An 18,469-nucleotide genomic window follows, 5' to 3' on the forward strand; every position below is an offset into this window, starting at 1 on the left:
ATAGTCATCTCAACATGTCTAGACCCTTATACCACCTGGGCTTTTAGGAGGCCTACTGTACCCAGTGGTACAAACTGACACAGAGAAGCAGATATGATAGATTCATGGCCATGGCTGTTAGAAATCAATGTTTCAAATCTCAATTTAAAATATTAATGTTGAATATTATTTGGAAAATCCTACAACTGTGACCCAATTATAAGTTCTCTGCATTGGAGCAACTCTGAAGAATGGTCAAAAGTTCACTGATAGTTGGGTAGGTGGTGGGGGGAGGTGGGGAGATAAGAGAACTAGCAATATCAAGATGGTTTCCAACAGTGAAAGGATTCAAGTTACCTCAGCTGTTTGGCAGGATCAGAGCAGATTCTGATGACTTGCATGGAAAGTTGTTTAGGTAGGCAAGAGCTTCTTTGCAGTCTGGATATTTGAAGCAAGGAAGCAAAAATATCTTAGCATGAAGAAACTATAGGCTTGGCCAGAGTCAGTGTGAAAAGTCCGGGGAGTGATTTCTGGGCTTCCCCATGAGTCATGGACATGCTAAGGATATTAGAGCGAATTTTGGAGAAGGAGTGAACTACTTATTTCCAACAAAGATATTTTCAGGGCTGAAACACTGGAGCCAAAATTTCAAAGGAACTTAAACTTTTAGTTCAAGTGTAGAGCTAAGAAAGCCAAAAGGCCATGAAGACACAAGATCTCACAGCAAACCCAGAGAAGAAATAAAATACCTGATTTAGGTAAGCTAACTGGGTTTGCTAATAGAGGTCAATTGTTCATAAAACTCTGAGATCTTAAAATCCTATATCCACTCTCTGAACACAGTTTGCTTTATTTCTAGCTTTCTCTTCTGTACCATTAATAACTTTGTTTCCTAACTGCAGTGTAACTTGAAATTTATTGACTCTTCCTTTCTTAACTCACCCTTCAGCCTTCTCCTGACCTTGTTTCTCATGTGGACAATAATCGAGCACTGACTCACTCCTTTAACTCTTCCTCAATTCTTTAGCCTCCTGGCCTTGCATCTGCCTACCAGAACCTCAGTCTAGCCAGTACCACTATCCTGGCCACCTTAAATGGACAGGGTGGGAATAAAACATAAAACTGTGTAGAGGTGTGTCACACCGCCAGTTAATGGTGTCCAGTTGGCCCTTAACATTTCCTGAAAATTCTGCTGTGTGTTCCTAATCAGCTTTTCTCCCTCTCGCCAGATTAATCATTCTTATCTTAACTGCTTTTCACAAGCTCCCCTTCCTATAATCACATCCCAGCAAAATGCCTCCTCTCATATTTTTTTCAGGGAAAATGGATAAAATCAGGTGAAAATGTGTCCAAGGTCACATTCACCTATCAGAATAAAGTCCAACCTCCTTACTATAAGCATAGGTTTCATGTGATCCTATTCCTGTTTCTATCTCCAGTCACTTCGTGACATATAACATGGAAGCTAGTCATACCCAACTGCTCGTCATTCCTAAACAAACCTTACTCTGTGACCAACTAGTGCCTACCAATCCTTGACACTCAATTCTAGGAAGCATTTTCCACAGTACCAAGTTTATTTTTGCACTTCTACTCTACAAGCCTAGAGCACCCTGCCCACTCCTGACACAGTTCTTACACTGTTTGATCACCACAGGTTCATCTCTGTAAGGTCACTATGGGTCCAGAGGATACACTGTGCAGTCTGCTTGCCACCTATACTATTATTTATTTAATTAGTATCCTTCCTTCAGAATAACCCAGCCTTTTAAACAAATTTATTTTAATAGAAATTGATAACATAAAGAAATACTATGTTTGATACAACAAAAGTTTTGTAATACAAGCTAAATATATTACTAAAATTAATCTTAAAATACACTTCTGATCACATCAGTTATGATGAACTAGATTCTGAAGGACACTACCAATGCAAGAAAAGCAGATCTTTGATTTTTAAGAAATACTTTTAAGTAATTTCAGCTCATGGAAATACATTTCAGGAGACCCTCTGCCCCCAAAAAGCAGCAAACTTTTAGACAGGAACTTGGCAACCAAAAGCAGTAAGTAGTAGAAAAGCAGATCTTGGATTTTTTAAAAATACTTTTAAGTACTTTCTGCTCACAGAAATATATTTCAGGAGACTCTCTCAGGACAGGGAACCCTAGACCAGAAGCAAAATGTCAGAACTGAAAAGTGGGTCAAATTAAAACTCCTGTCTCCCAACCAGAGCTAATACAAATGCTTTCAGAAAGAAAAGTAACTTCCAGTTAGGCTCGCAAGACACTCACAAATTTCTACCAAATAGATCTTTAGAGTTTATAATAGGGGATCACCAAGCACTGGAAATAACAAGCCATCATGAGGGACAGACAACAGATGGGGAAAAAAGCAATAAATTTGGATCCCCTAAGGATAGAAACATTGAGATTTCCAGACACAGTCTGTGAATAACTACAAAAATGAGCAAGTAACATGAGACTACAATGAATAACTGTATATATGAAAAATAACCAAGCTGAACTTTGAGAAATTAAAAATATAATTGTTAAAAGTGAAAAAAAATGGGGGATTAGAGAGAAAATTAGGCACACCTAAGAGAAAAACGGCAAACTAGACGACAAGAAGGATGAAATTACCCAGCACTAAAAATTTTATTAAGGAGAAATAAGATGAAAAGTATGATGGGGGAAGAGTAAGTGATCTAGAAACAGTTACACATACATATAGCCAGTTAAAACTCCAGAAGGGGAGAACAGTCCAAATAAAAAAGAGGCAATATTTAAAGAATACAAGGCTCCAGAATCTTCTAGATCTCATGAAAGACAACATTCAGAATGAACATCAAGTATCCAAAATAGAATAAAAAATTAATTTCCATCTAAACTTAGAAACGAAATGATATAAATCAAAGACAAAATCCAATGCAGCTATAAGAAAAAGATATTTTCTTCAAAAAAAAGCATAAATAAAACTAGCAGCAGACTTTGCATAATATTCTCACCACATTCTCTTAAGAAAAGGGTTAAAAAATAGTTTTAAATAAAAACTGAGTTGACCACCAATCAAGAGTTTTGAACTAAAGGAACTTCTAATCCTACCAATTAAAAGACACTGATTGTCTGATGGGCCTGAAAGATAAGACTAGCAATATGACAAAAGTGAAAATCAAATGAAAAGCACATTCTAGATAAATTACCACCAAAGACTCTAAGTCAAAAAAAGCAAAATTAGGAATAGAGAGGATCTCAACAGAGTAGATATGTTAAGAGAAAATATTAAGCTTGTATGCAGCTAATATAAGTACCTCAAAATACATAAAAACAAAAACTGTTAGAAGTATAAAAAGTCTATTAGAAGGTAACAGAGGATTCCAACATACTCTTCTCAATTAATGATATGATAAAAACTAATAAAGACTGAACAACACAATTTCTTATCTTTAATGATTACAGGAAAATTATAGAATTCACTATGGACAAGGTCATAAAAATAAGAATGAAATAACAACAAGAATACATTCTCTAACAACATAGGTGAAAAAAAATTAATGTAGATACACCTGAAAATTAAAATAATGAAAAAATTAATGCAGATACATTTGAAAAGATAAAACATTCCAGGTGCGGTGGCACATGCCTGTAATCCCAGTGGCTGGGAAAGCTAAAGCAGCAGGATAGTGAGTTCAAGGCCAGCCTCAGCAATTTATTGAGGCCCTAAGCAACTCAGAAACAGACTGTTTCTAAATAAAATATATAAAATGGCTGGGGATGTGGCTCAGTAGTTAAGCCCCTTGGGTTCAATCCCCAGTACCAAGACAAAACAAACAAACAAACAAAAAGCATTTCTAAATAGTAAGCCAAAAAAATAAAAATTGAACTTTTTATAAGAACTTAATTTCTGAAAATTAATGAAAGCATTAGAAACTTAGATGAAGAAAATAATGAATTTCAAGAAAATTTATAGCATTACATGCTTATACTAGAAAAAAATGGCTAAAATTGATGTTAAAACTTGCAATTTAAGTTAGAAAAAGAAAAGAAAGGGAAGGAAATCATAAATAAAAGAGGGAAATCAGCATGCACAAGGTCCTGGGTTCAATCCCTAGCACCCGCCTTGCCCCCGTAAAAAGTTAGTCTTTTGTGAAGATTAATAAAACAGACAAACTTTGGCAATAATAAAAGAGAGAAATAGAGACAGAGAGAGAAGACAGACATAAATAATATTCAAAATGAGAAAAGGGAACATCCAAATAAAGAAAAGATAGAAAGGGATATTAAAATATTATTAACTTGATGCCAATAAACTTTAAACATGCTAATGAAAGGACAAATTTCTAAAACTAAAATAAATAGAGAACCTGAACACTCTTAGTACCATTCAACTGCTAATGAGTACTCAGCTTCCACAAAGAAAATACTAAATTTAGGTCATTTTCAAATAGGTTTCACCAATTTTTTAAGAAACAAATCAGACCAATTCAAACCTTCTCAGACAACTGAAAAAAGAAAAACTACTTGCTAATTCAATATATAAGTTCAGTATAAAGTAATACCAGAATCAGGTAGTCAATAAAGAAAAAGAGAATTCTATTTATAAAAAGATTCAAAAACTCTGAAGAAAATATTAGCAAATTCAATCCAGGAGTTCATAAACAGATAATCCATCAATACCAGTTTGGATTTATCTCAAGAAGAAAGAATTTTCAAACCCATAAATTGAAATTCACTATATTTATAACAATTACAGGGGGGAAAAGGAAAAAAACGAGATATGTCTCAACAGATGCAGAAAAACATATGACAAAATGCAGATTTCCTGGACACATTCAAAGATGTCTACAAAAGCTCATAGCAAAATGTTATTCTTTATGGGAGAACACTCTCTTTAAAATTGGGAATAAGATCTGTAAGTCCATTATAATGACTCACTTCTAATGAATAATCATAATCACCTCCATTGAACATAGATCTAAAAGTGTGCTAGAACATTAAAAAATAAAAGAGCAAATAACTGTCAGCATTTGCAAATGATATAATTATTCATATAAAAAAGGAATTCCAGGAAATATATTAGAAATATTAGAAGTTTATCAAGTGGATAACTAAAAAGCAATATTAAAAACATTAAATTGCTAGTTACTAATAATTGTCAGAAAATAGATTGTTGGGGCTGTAGTTGTGGCTTAGTGGTAGAGCGCTTGCCTAGCATGTGTGAGGAGGCACTGGGTTCGATCCTCGGCACCACATAAAAATGAATAAATAAAAATAAAGGTATAAAAATGTTGTATCTGTTAAAATTTCTAAAAATAGATTCTTAAACACTGGCACTTATAATACCAACAACAATTTAAAACATTGGATCAGCATTTAAAAAGTGAATAATCTCTATAAAGAAAATTATAAAACTGTATTAAAAGACACTGAAAACCTAAATAAATAAAAATACTATATTCTCAAAATCCTCAGGGTTTTAATTCTCCCCAGAACTTACTCAATGAATTTCAATTAAGTCCCAAAAGGTTTTTCATGTCTCATGTAACAAACTGATCCTTTAAAGAATCCAAATGTCCAAAACCATCTGAGACTCAAGTCCTCCCCAGATATCAAAATTTCTGGTAAAATGATAGCATTATTGATTAAGACCGTGTGAGTATCAACACAGAAAAAGATTGCAAATGATTCAGAACAGGTGACAAGTGATGCAGAAAGGCAAACCAGAAACAGACCCATCATGCACATAGAAGCCAAACATAAAAGAAATAGTACAGCAGACCACTAGTGACTGAGGGGCTGGAACCACATGAAGGGATAAAATGAATGTGAATCACTAACACCATTCCAAAAAAGAAAAAAAATAAATTTCAGATGGATTATGAATTTAAATGTGAAAAGTGTCATTTTAAAACTTCTAGAAAGAAACACAGGAGAATGTCTTTATAAACCCAGAACAAGGAAGGTTTTCAGTTACAGAACATTAAAATTAAGAAAGAGTGAATGAAATATACCATGAAGCGTAAAAAGACTGGCCAAAAACTGGAAGAAGATATTTACAATGTATATAATCAATAAAAGACCTGTTACCAGTTTTATAAGACAACTCAATAGGAAAAAAATGGATAAAAAAACATGACCAGGTATTTCATAAAAGTAAAATATAAATGGTTCATAAATATATGAAGAGATGTTCAATCTCAATAATCAAACAAATGCAAATTAAAACCACAACGATGTATCATATCATATCCATTCCAGTGGCAAATATTAGGACATCTAACATAAGTATTGGAGAGGATACACATCAACTTACACACTGCTGATGAAAATATCTAAGTTGAAAAATCTTTTGGCCAAAATATAAACTGGTACAACCACTTCAAACCCTGGAATCATTCGTAAAGTTGAATATTTACACACCCTTTGAACCAGCAATTCCACCTCTAGCAAACAGCTTAAGTTTACTATTTTTCTTTTCCCTCTCATAAACCACCAAAAATGCTTTTGAAAAATCATTCACATTTTACAGCAACATCTAAAAAATTCTGGCATCAAGCTTAAATAATTTCAAATGATGAATTTATAGAGTAGTATAGTAGCATTTAAAACTAAAATGAATGTTTCTTTTAAATGCATAATTATTAATAACCATACATTTAATCAAAATAGCTATATATACTGATAATTAAATAGAAAAGTGAAATTTTATTGGACATGCATCTCTTGAAATAATGGAGAGGTGTTGCCTGAATTAAAGATGGCTTTCCCCAATGCTATACACTGTATTTTAAATTACCTCTTTGGTTTCCAGAGTTTTCCTACTTAGGGCTATTCCCTAGTTCTTACTTGTAGGTATGTGGTTTGTTTTATGTAAAACACTACTGTGATGAAAGGGAAGGTGTGAAAGTTGAACCAGTAGGACTCTATTATTGGTCTCAGGCATACAGTTTCAAGAAAGATCATACAGAATTTAATGATCTAGAAATTCATTAACATCTCCTGTTCCCATATACTACTTGGAAAATCATATACCCCAGGATGAAAAATTAAAAGAAATTCTTTCAACTCTGTATATACAAGACTCTTCAAAGTAACAAAACCTCAACAACCAGAACACCCACCAATAGGAGAATGTATAAGCTGTGTTATATTCACCTGTGGAATATTACACAGCAGTAAAAATTAAAGACTTACATCCATTCTCAATATCAGTGACCCTTAGAAATGTAACATTGGATGAAATAAACATGTTCCCAAAGACTACAGTACCCAGTAATTCCTTTCTTTTTTTTCCTCCAAACACAGAAAACATACAATACATTGTTGAGGGATATTTACAAATCTGATAAAAATTATTTTTTAAATGCAAAGAATAACACACAATTCAAGATAATCACCTTTTGGATGAACACATTCAATATTGGTTATTTTGATTCTTGGAATAATTCTGGTCAATTCACAGGTGTTCATTTTACTGTTTTGCTTCACAGCTTGCATATGTTATACATTTTCAATATATCAAATATTACATTAAAATAAAGAGAAAAGATTTTTTAAAACATTCATCTTATAAAAAATGCTTTAATTAATTCCCCTCACCTGCCACTTGAGAGATACATATAACATATCATGGAAATCCTATCTTTACATCAACCATCGCAATATTAGGTACATAATAAATGTTCATTGAAATTAATTTTGAGGATCAAATGCATTAAAGATTGAGATAATTAGCTTGAGACAGGAACTCATATGTTGACACAGGGCTAAGGCAAAAGCCTAGATGACTGCAAGCAAATGCAACAGCAAGCTAGTCATAAGGAAGCTGGTCAGTAAAGAGAAGACAAAAAAATGTAGTATAATGACATAGTGTTAGCAAGGATATGAGGAAATGGGTGTTTTCACTCAATACCAACAGTGAAAATTGGCAAAACCGCTTTGAGAGCTTCTGTAATATCTGTTTAAATTGAAGATGCACATACTTCTACCCAGCAAATCTACTACACAGACATACTTCCTAAAGAAACTTCCAGATGTGTGCACAGCAGACAGGTACAAAGATATTTATTGCAGGACTGTTTTTAAAGAGTCAAAAACTGGAAACAACTTCATAGTCCATCAATAGGGGAATGTATAAATTATGGTATATTCATACAATGTAATTCTATACCAGGAATTAAAATGAATTCACCAAAGATTATTCATAACTGATCATTCAATTTATTCATATAGAAATCTCCAAATGTGATACTGGGTGAAAAAAGCAAGTTGCAAAAAAACACACGTAGTTTAATATCATTAGTTTAAAATTCAACAACACAATGTATGTTTGTAGATTCACCGTGAGCAAAGTATAAAATATGCAAAGAAATGATTTACACAAACCTAAACACAGTGGCTATCTCTAGGTAAGGAGGGGGAGGAACTGAAAGTACCTCCACAATCTTTTAATTTTATTTTTTTACAAAAAAGGTTTGAAGTAAATCTGGCAAAACAATTACATCTGTAAAATCTAAATCATCGATTAGATCTCCATTTATATTCAAAATGCTCCACAAATTAAAAGAATGGAAAATTAGTCAAAAATAGGAAATTGCCGCAGAACAGAGACACACCAAACGCAGCCCTTGAGCGCAAAGCAGGAACGAATAATAGTAGTAGTAGGTGGGTCCCTAATGGGTTTGAAGTTTCTTTTCCCATATATCCTTATAATAAATTCCACTATCCTGATGATAAAATACAAATTTCTTTCAACAAAAGGTGTCCTAACTAGGACTGTAATCATAAGCAAACTGTGATTTTACTCCTCCCAAGGGGAGGAATTAATATTTCTACCTCGTTTCCCTCACCGTTGGGCAGAACAGAAAGGCATTTATGTGAACGTCATAAAACACTGTAAACCAGTAAGTATCATCGAGAACGTCCAGGGATAGCTACTACGCATTTGCAGGGGCACATATTTTGGAAGGAGCTGGCATCTTAACGGCGTTCGGAATCTAGGGCGCCTCTAGAAAAGAAACAACTCACTGGTACCATCCCATTCACCCATGTCTCTGATCAATTTTTCCCCCTAATAGGTCTCCCTATTCTGTCCCCAGAACTGTATGGCTCCACTGGCCAAAATGACATAGCCCGACACTGCAGAGCAGGTGGCCGCCAGACCCTTGGATGCCCTCCCCTTCGCGTTGGCGTTGTGGGGAAGGAGGAGGCTCAGCGAAGGAACCACGGAGCGGGAGCGCTGGGGTGGCGTCCCCCTCCCTGGCCAATCCCCTGCGCACCGGCAGGCTCTGGACTGCCTGCCCTTCTCCGCACACAGGTGTCTAGAACGCGGAGAACGCAGTCATGCAAGGGCGCGCGCGTGCTCACGAACACTCGCAAACGCATCCCGGCACACGAGATGCACGCGACAGGCCCTATGCCGCACCCACGCGAAGACGCACACTTTCGCGGGGGATGCGCCAGGCGAGGGTCGAGACCGCAGCAGGAGCGGCCATGCGCGCTGGGGACAAGCGCCCCAGAGGGAACAGTGACAAAAGGGGGGCCACCCACCGAGGCCGTGAGCGCCCCCCGCTGCCTCCGAGAAAACTGGCCACCTACACAAAGGGGACCACTTACACACCCACAGGCGTGTGCACGCACACCTAGCAGGTGTCACCCACGCAGGAACCGAGAACCGGGCGCGGGGCTGCAGGGGGATGCGCACACAGTGGCCGCCCCTACGTCGCACAGGCACCCTAGGCCCAAGATCGCGAAGGGGACGGACAAAGGGGACACACCCACTGGGACAGACAGAAGCGGCCACACCCCCCCAGGGCCGGCACCGGCCCACGCACACACAGCAGGCACCTCTGCAAGGGATGCGGGGCGACGCACACACACCCACACTCACCACACACCCACGGAGGGGGTGTGGAGGGCCCAGCTCCCGGGGCATCTCGACTGCGACGGGACAAGGTGACACATCCGGGAGCCCTGCCACGCGCTGGCTGTGCACTCACCCGGGCCTGCAGCCCGTGAGCCTCAGACGCGGGCCGCCGCCGCCACCTCAGGCCCTCCACGTCAGCCCGATGGCGGGCGGTAGCAGGCGTGGCGCAGGCTGCAGGCGCGTCACGTGGGCTGGCAGCGCACATGCGCAGTCTGGCTGCACCGCCCACCCTTCTGCAGCCGCCAGCTGGGCGGCCCCCACGCTTGCTAGCTCCCTCCCCGCGAGGGTCGCGGTGCGCCTGCGCTTGGGAGGGGGGCGCCGTCGCCCCCGGCCTTTCCCTCGAGTTCCTCTTTTCCTCCCCCCACTGCGGCTCCCCAGTCGGCGCTTGCGCAGAGAAGTGGGCGCTGAGAAGGCCGTGTGGTCAGAAAGGGCAGGTGGGCGGAGTGGGACCCCGGGCCGAGGGCCTCCGCCTCCTGTCCTGGGGAGAGGAACTGAATTAAGGGCCCGCGGCGGTGGAGCGTCCTCGAGCGCCCCTGACCCCAGTGAGGCCGGGCTCGCCGGCCGGCGCTCCCGCTGCAGGGGCGCGCGTGCCCGCGGGGGCGCGCTTCCGCAGCCGGGCGCGGGAAGGCGGGTCGGCTCCGCTGTGGCCTTGCCCTGGCGGAGCGCTGAGGTGATGACAGACCCACGTTGGAGGGGCGTGACCACTGACGACTGTGTTCCTTCTCCACAGATTGTCCAAAGCCTCAGGGAAAATGGTGGAAAATTCACCGTCGCCATTGCCAGAAAGAGCGATTTATGGCTTTGTTCTTTTCTTAAGCTCCCAGTTTGGCTTCAGTAAGTACTTTCCTGAAGAATGGCCAGGGTCCAAGGACCCTGGTGTCCAAGGACCAGGAAATAATGCACTTGCTTAGAGTGTGCACACAGAAGCTATGTCCCTGTCCAAGAAAACCCGAAGGCAGTCGGGTTTGCGCAGTGCTCTGTAGGCCAGCTCTGCGAGGTGGCCAAAAGTAAACCAGGTCCCTGCCATTAAGGAGGGCACCCATAAACCCCTGGTGAGCGCCATGGTGGTGGGACCTTAGGTGGCAGAACAGATCTATTGAAATCAAGGGGAATTCAGAGTTGGCTTCCTCCAGGGACCATCCCCCTGGCACTTGTATTTGAGAATAAACAGGAGAGAAGGAAGATGGTGGCATGGGCCTGGAATAAAGCATGAGAGGGTTTGGAAGTGAGTTTGGGATGGCTCCAGGGCTGCCTGCAGGAGCTGGGGAGGGAAGAGAACTTGGCTAGAGAGGTCAGATTAAAAGAAATGGCCACAACATCCTGACTCTCACTTAATCCCCTTATTTCCCATTTTATAGGTAAGGAAACTGAGGTTCTAACATACCGAGGTTCACACAACAAGACCCAACTTTCTTCCCAGAAGGATTTGGGGATTACGAGGCAATTATGAATACCCCCAATCCAACTTTCTGGAATTTGGTGAAAACCAGGAAATGGAGGAGTGGCGATACTTCTGAACCCTAATTGAAAACAAATAACCTAATGTCAGAGCTGTTGCCTATAGAGTCTGTGGAGAAGTTATTATAAATGAGTTCAATTCTGACTCCTCCACAGGTTTGCTGTTTGCTCTGGGATCAGTTTCCTTATCTGTAAAAGGATATTGATAATGATGGTTATTGAATGCTTGTTATGTATAAAACAGTCCTGTGGGTAGTACTGTTATTGTTGTCCTTGTTTTAAAAATGAGAATGCTGGGGTTTAAGTAACCTGCCCAAGGTCACTAGGAGATGATAGAGCTAGAATTTGAACCCAGACATATTGACAGATTTCACTCTGTTGCCTCTTATGACTGTTGTGAGTATTAACTGGGGTAATAAACTGTAAAGCACATAGTGCAAAGATACAATAAGAATATAATAAATGTTAGCCCTGGTATCTTTTTTGTAAATGTCTATTCAAATAGTATTTCAAGAATTGCCAAGTGCAATAGCTCACACCTGTAATCCCAGTGGCTTGGGAGGCTGAGATGAGTATAGCAAGTTCAAAGCCTCAGCAAACAACAAAGCACTAAACAACTCAGTGAGACCCTGTCTCTATATAAAATACAAAATAGGGATGGGGATATGGCTCGGTGGTTGAGGACCCCTGAGTTAAAAAAAAAAGTATTTTAAGGATTAGAAACTATATAAATAAATAAAAAATGTCTTTAAGGCTTAAATTCCATGATGCCCACAACCGGAAATTAATTTAAAAAAATTGAGTGCTTACTTGTTACAGGCTTTCTAGTGGGAGGAGCTAGCTGACAGACAAAGTAAATAAGTAAAACATAATACAATGCCAGATTATAACTTGTACTATAAGGAAATATTTTAGCAAGGGGGAACCAAGTACAGTAGGAATGTCTGTAATCCCAGAGACTCCAGAGGCTGAGGCAGGAGGATTGCAAGATCTAGGCCAGCCTGATCCATTTAGCAAGACCCTGTCACAAAATTTAAAATAGGACAGGAGAACTCTGGTTGTGGCTCAGTGGTATAGCACTCACCTGGCACATGTGAGGCACTGGGTTCAATTCTCAGCACCATATAAAAATAAGCAAATGAAATAAAGGTACTGTGTCCATCTGCAACTAAAAAAATTATTTTTTAAAAAATGGACTAGGGAATGTAGCTTAGTGGTGGCACCCCTGGTGTTCAAGTCATGGTATTACAAAAAGAAAAAGAAAAGCAAAGGGAAAGATGATAAAGGAGGTCCTTCTAATATGCTCCTGTGTCATCTCTTATTACTCATTCATTAGCATTCATCACAGTGTAGTGAAAAGATCAATTTACTGTCCTGTGCACAAGATTTTAAGCTCTGGGAGGGCAGAAACCATCTCTTTATGGTTCATTATAACTCACTCCTGACATAGAGACTTGTATAATACATATTTGTCCAAAAAAAATCTATCATCACTGATAAAGTTAGTTTGAAATTTGACTCTGCAACTGTAAATGTCTATAATTACCTCAGCCCTGTGGAGATGAAGTACTGACTATCTAGTATACATAAAGCAAAAAATTAGGTATGGAAAAAAGTACAGTAATTGCTAAGGCATGATTTATACCCTGAATTACTCAATACACTATGAGAGTTAAGATAATAAAAAAATACTACTAAAGAGCTGGGGTTGTGGCTCAGTGGTAGAGTGTTCATCTTGCATATAAAAGACACTAGGTTTGATCTTCAGCATGATATAAAAATAAATAAAGATATTGTGTCCACCTAAAACTAAAAAAAACATATTTTAAAAAATTACTAATAAGGTACTTATGATAAGTAATATAAGAATAGTATAAATGAGGAGCAAGGGGGGGAAATCATTTCTGACGAATCAGGGGTACTTCAGAGGAGCTTTTTTGTACCTGAAACTTTTTAGATTGAATATGTGCCCTACTTAACTTTTTCTTTTTTATTTTCTTCTACAGTACTTTATCTTATGTGGGCTTTTATTCCTGAATCTTGGCTAAACTCCTTAGGCTTAACCTATTGGCCTCAAAAGTAAGTTTAATATTTGTTAAGAGTAAAACTAATGCTGTTTTAAAGGATTATGTTACTCCTTAAACTATCCAGATCTTTCATTATTCTTTTAAAAATCCGTAGATGGACATATATAAATAAAACTTTAAAGATTATGATTAATAAAACCCTAAATTAAAGATGGTAGTGTGAGCCCACATTTATCCCCATTTACTTTCAAAATCTTCCTACCATGAACCCTAGGGGTATAAACCTATATTTTAGAGGTATAAACCAATAGAAAGAAAGAATAACAGATAAGAGGTATCAACAAAATTTTGAATAAATTGAGATAGGGGAGTTTATTTTTTTCATATGACTAGAATAGGGAAGCCATCAAGAACATTTTTGCCCTTGAATGCTACAATGGTTCAGAAATTGGAGGTATAAGTACCTCTTTAACATAGTAATTCTGGTTTTGACAGAAAAAAATATTTAAAGAGCATTCTATCCTTAGTCCTACCTTGTTTAGTCTTCATAACTGGGAGACTGTCCCTACCCTCCCTTGTAGAAAATCATTTTACCCTGTGGAAAGGCTGAAAGTTGCTAGTCTGGGGGGCCTTATATCTGAGTGTGGGAAATGAGGCACCTACTGCAAGCCAGAATAATTGAACATCTGCATGGCTGAATGATAAGGCACACCCCCTCTCCTAGCAACTGCCAGGGGCTCCCAGACTTATACCATCATCTCCGTCTAGAAAAAAGTGAGAAAGAGGTACCTTCCTCAGGAAGCTGACCAGTGTGAAAGAAAAAAACCTATAATTTCTGCCATTTGGAGGACTCCAGTAAAGCAGCCAGGTCTTTTAGAGGGAGGCTGACTAGTTGGCCATCCTTGCCCACTGTGCTTCAGTTAGTTTGTTAGCACTTGGACTGGTATAAGTTATTAGATATTGAAAGAAAGTTTCTATCCGGAGTACAAAAACAAAAGAAAAAAGGGAAATTGAGGTAATGCCGGATACAGAAGAAAACTTTTAAATTAAAAAAATCCTCAAAGATAAGAAAAGATAACAATTATGAAATCAACAGTATATTCTATAAAGGGAATGTTTAAGAAGTTATCATACTTGGCAATTATGATAGCCAAAATTAAATTTTTAATTGAAAAGGTTGGAAGATAAAAGTTAATCTCTAGAAGGTAGAACAAAAAGTCAGAGAAATGGAGAATATTCAGGGCAAAAAATTTAACCACTAGATGTTCGAGAAAGGAAAAAAAATGAAGGAAATTATTAAAACAATAATGCATCAGTAAAATATGCCAAGATAGGACATGCAATGTGCTTACCTGTGTAGAGAGGTAAATTTAAAGGCATATTAGAATTTGGGGCTGGAATATTGACAGGTAGATGGAAAACCAAGTATACATTCAAAATGATGTAATTACTAATTTAAAAAATAATAACACATAAGAAAATATGTGATAGTGATATTCTAAGGTTCTCGGTTACAAACATTATTTATGTAATCACAATAGTTCTTAATAACTAGTGATAACCAGAAATTGTGACATTAGAAGAGAATAGGTTCCTCATCTCCAAATTAGGAAGTCTAGAGAAAATATCTGAAAAAAAATCAAGAAATTAATATGAACATGTTATGTAGAAATGAAGAAGTACCAGAAGAAATAGCTCAGGTGTTAAAAGGTGTCCTTTATGGGGATTGGGATTTCAGGGTCAGGATGGATGGAACAGGGGACTGCAGCTTTCTATGATAACCCTTATAGAGTTATTTGACTGTCATGTACATTTATTACTATAAATTATATTTAATTAAAATGAAATATAGGGCTGGGGATATAGCTCAGTTGGCAGAGTGCTGCCTTGTGTGTCCTAGGTTCAATCCCCAGCACCAAAAAAAGGGGGGTAGGGGTGGGTTGTGGCTCAGTGGTAGAGGGCTTGCCTAGCATGTGTGAGGCACTGGGTTTGTTACCTGGCACCATAAAAAAATAAATAAATAAAGGTATTGTGACCATCTACAAGTAAAAAAATATTTTTAAAAATTGAATATAAAAATTGGTATGTTTTGTCATGACTCTTAGAATGATAACTTTTAAGATATCTATCATATACATTAATATTATCTTCCACAGATATTGGGCAGTCACACTACCTGTATACCTCCTTATTACTATAGGAATTGGTTATGTACTATTATTTGGAATTAACATGATGAGTATTTCTCCACTCAACTCCATTCATACAATCACAGGTAAATATATATAAAAGAAAAGTGTTAGGGGGAAGGAGTAGTGGGGTTTTAGAATTTTAATCAGAAAAGCAATTAAGAATATGCTTCAAGACACATTGGATCATTAAAAAGAATCTAGGAGCCCAGTGTGGTGGTACACACCTGTAATCCCAGCAGCTCAGGAGGCTGAGGCAAGAGGATCAAAGCCAGCTTCAGCAATTTAGTGAGGCCCTAAGCAACTTAGCAAGATCCTGTCTCTATAAAAAGGGGCTGGCGATGTAGCTCAGTAGTTAAGTGCTCCTGGGTTCAATCCCCAGTACCAGAAATAATAGTAATCATCATATCATCTATGAGAAATAAGTACAAAGCAATACAAAAGGAAATGTTTACATTGAGGTACTAAGTTATGATGAATATACACTAGTTATAGTCATAGATTAAATTAGTTCTGATGAATTATACCACCAACTAACAGGTATATTTTCCTGTGCAATGTACAAGTATATAAAGTATGTTCCTCAGTAACTTTACCTGAGAGAAACTTCTTTTATCCTAAATAGTCACTGTTGCTCAAGGGATGGCAAGTAGGTTTAAGACCTTATTCACAAGGGAATTTGGGGTTGGAATCCTCCTCAAATTGTTGTGTACACCACATCTCTAACAAGTGGATAGAAGAGCCATATGTTCTCGGGGGATTTATTTTGTTTTGTTTTGTTTTGTTTCAGGTTCTTTTCTTTCAAGTCTAAAAGTAGGTATACTGATTTGTGAGCTTTCTTAGATTCTGGGAAGTATTTTTTAAGTTCCCTGGTATGATTTTTTCTTGTACATTGTAAAACCTTTATTCATGAATCTATGCAATGTCTCTTGAAAATTAATGTTATTTTTAGTTTTTTTTTTTCCTGATAACCTACTATATTCCCTGCATTCTTGATTGGAATTATAACAGATAGGCAACTTGTACAAAGAGAGGAAATTGTTAATTTTTTATGAATATTTATACCAAAAGATTTAATGAATTTTTGCAGTGTTGATTTAACTACATCTTTAAGGCCTGGGTATAATTCTGTCCCTGTCAGAATTGTGAAATGGAACTTTAATCATCATTGTACAGTTGAATGAGATATTAATTTTTTTCTGAATTAGAAATGAGAAAAATACTTTGCTAATTACATTTTTGTTTTACTGGGGCACTTCTTTTAAAGAGAGAATTAAGTAGTTATTTCATTATTTTAAGCATGTTATTTGTCATTTTCCAAACATCAACCTGGTGAACTGTGGTAGGTCTCCAACAGCCACAAAAACTACAGGAGAAATTGCTTAAGTAAACAGAACTTTTTTTTTCTTTTAGATAACTATGCTAAAAATCAACAGCAGAAGAAATACCAAGCAGAGGCCATCCCAGCATTAAGAGATATTTCTATTAGTGAAGTAAACCAAATGTTCTTTCTTGCAACCAAAGAACTTTACAACAAAAACTGAGTTGCATGTAAAGATGCTAATATCAAGCATGTTTTTGACAGAATAATTTTGACCATAATTATTTATTTTTTCTTATTATTGCTCAATATTGAAATGTAAAAAAATAAAAGTTATTCTTCTCTTAAGTAAATTTTAATTAACATTGTTTTCAAATATTTATTATTAATAGAATAAATAAAGTACTGCATTACCGTTTAGCAGATTAAAAAAAAAAAAACATGTTGATATAATCCTTCAGAGAAGCATTGATGCTATAATTTGCAAAGGAAAATTGTGTCTTTCCTCCTGTTTGTCCTGAGGCGCCCAGAATGCAAACTCCTGGATTTGAGTGAAGGGTACATTTAAAATTTGTGCCATCAGATGCATGCCTGTAACATAAATATGTATTGAGTGCTTGTTTGTGTCAGGTATTTTTCTGGACACTTGGGATAGAATAATGGTAAGATTCTCTCAAAGAGCTTATATTTTAAAGAATTATATTTTTTAAAGAACTTATATTTGGGGGCTGGGGTTGTGGCTCAGCGGTAGAGCGCTCGCCTAGCATGTGTGAGGCCCTGGGTATGATCCTCAATACCACATAAAGATAAATAAAATAAAAGTATTGTGTCCAACAACAACTAAATTTTTTTTTATAAAGAACTTATATTTTGGAGGTAAGTTGAAGCAGACCAAGCAAATATGAAAAATATTTGTGATGAGTGCTGTGCTGAGAAAATGTAGTATAATGTTCTGGAAAGTAAAGGGATGACTATTTTAGTTTGGGTTGTTAAGGAGGGCTTTTCAGAGGAAAGTAGTTGGGGCTGAGATTTGAATAGCAAAAAAAGCAACCAGGCATAAAAAGATTGGAGGGGCAGTATGAACTAAGTTTGAAGCAGGGTGTAGCAATGACTATAATGCAGGAAGGAGCTTGGTGTGTCCTAAGAACAGAGATAAGGCCAGCATTGGGCCTGGAGCACACTGGACAAGGAGAGATGTTGTCCGAGGTACACCTAGTGAGACCAGGCCACCTAGTGAAGGGCTTTGTTGGCCAGTGTAGGAAGCTTGGATTTAAGTCAAGTGTGGTGAGTTTGGGGGCACTTTGAGTACCAAACTGTTGGAGTCTTTAAGAAAAAGAAGTGACGAGGCCTAATTTATGTTTTTTTTTAAAGTTGCTCTGGTGGATGGAGAATAACTCTGAAGAGGAACTGGGAATGGGCCAGGAATAGGGAAGTGAGGATACCATTAGGATGCTTTTGCATTATTCCTGGCAAAAAAACGATTGCTGCATCAACAAGAGTGGTAGTGAAGTTGGGAGGCAGGGATAGCTTTGCAACTTTCATCAGAATTCAGCAGATTAAGTATATAGATCTGA

The 18,469-nt window shown here is 37.8% G+C and overlaps 1 protein-coding gene and 1 long non-coding RNA gene across 3 annotated transcripts in view; one reads left to right on the forward strand and one right to left on the reverse strand.

The window, feature by feature from the left end:
* LOC144252952 (uncharacterized) overlaps nucleotides 1–10,055 on the reverse strand; it is a 48,854-nt gene extending 38,799 nt beyond the window's left edge. The window contains exon 1 of the long non-coding RNA XR_013343086.1: nucleotides 9,865–10,055. This is a non-coding gene — a long non-coding RNA (uncharacterized LOC144252952). The remainder of the gene's footprint in view (nucleotides 1–9,864) is intronic.
* A 74-nt stretch (nucleotides 10,056–10,129) lies between these two features.
* LOC144252950 (phosphatidylinositol N-acetylglucosaminyltransferase subunit P-like) lies at nucleotides 10,130–17,168 on the forward strand. 2 transcript variants are annotated; one of them, XM_077794963.1, is made up of 5 exons: nucleotides 10,130–10,334; nucleotides 10,631–10,734; nucleotides 13,365–13,437; nucleotides 15,542–15,660; nucleotides 16,988–17,168. In XM_077794963.1, exons 2-5 carry the CDS (start codon nucleotides 10,653–10,655, stop codon nucleotides 17,116–17,118), a joined length of 405 nt encoding a protein of 134 aa, XP_077651089.1. In that variant the 5' UTR covers nucleotides 10,130–10,334; nucleotides 10,631–10,652; the 3' UTR covers nucleotides 17,119–17,168. The 2 variants fall into 2 exon arrangements, with proteins under 2 accessions (XP_077651089.1, XP_077651090.1); XM_077794964.1 differs by having other exon boundaries at nucleotides 10,130–10,320.
* Nucleotides 17,169–18,469: the final 1,301 nt, after the last annotated feature.

This window comes from Urocitellus parryii, unplaced genomic scaffold (assembly GCF_045843805.1).
Source record: "Urocitellus parryii isolate mUroPar1 unplaced genomic scaffold, mUroPar1.hap1 Scaffold_71, whole genome shotgun sequence".
In the NCBI taxonomy this organism is placed as follows: domain Eukaryota; kingdom Metazoa; phylum Chordata; class Mammalia; order Rodentia; family Sciuridae; genus Urocitellus; species Urocitellus parryii.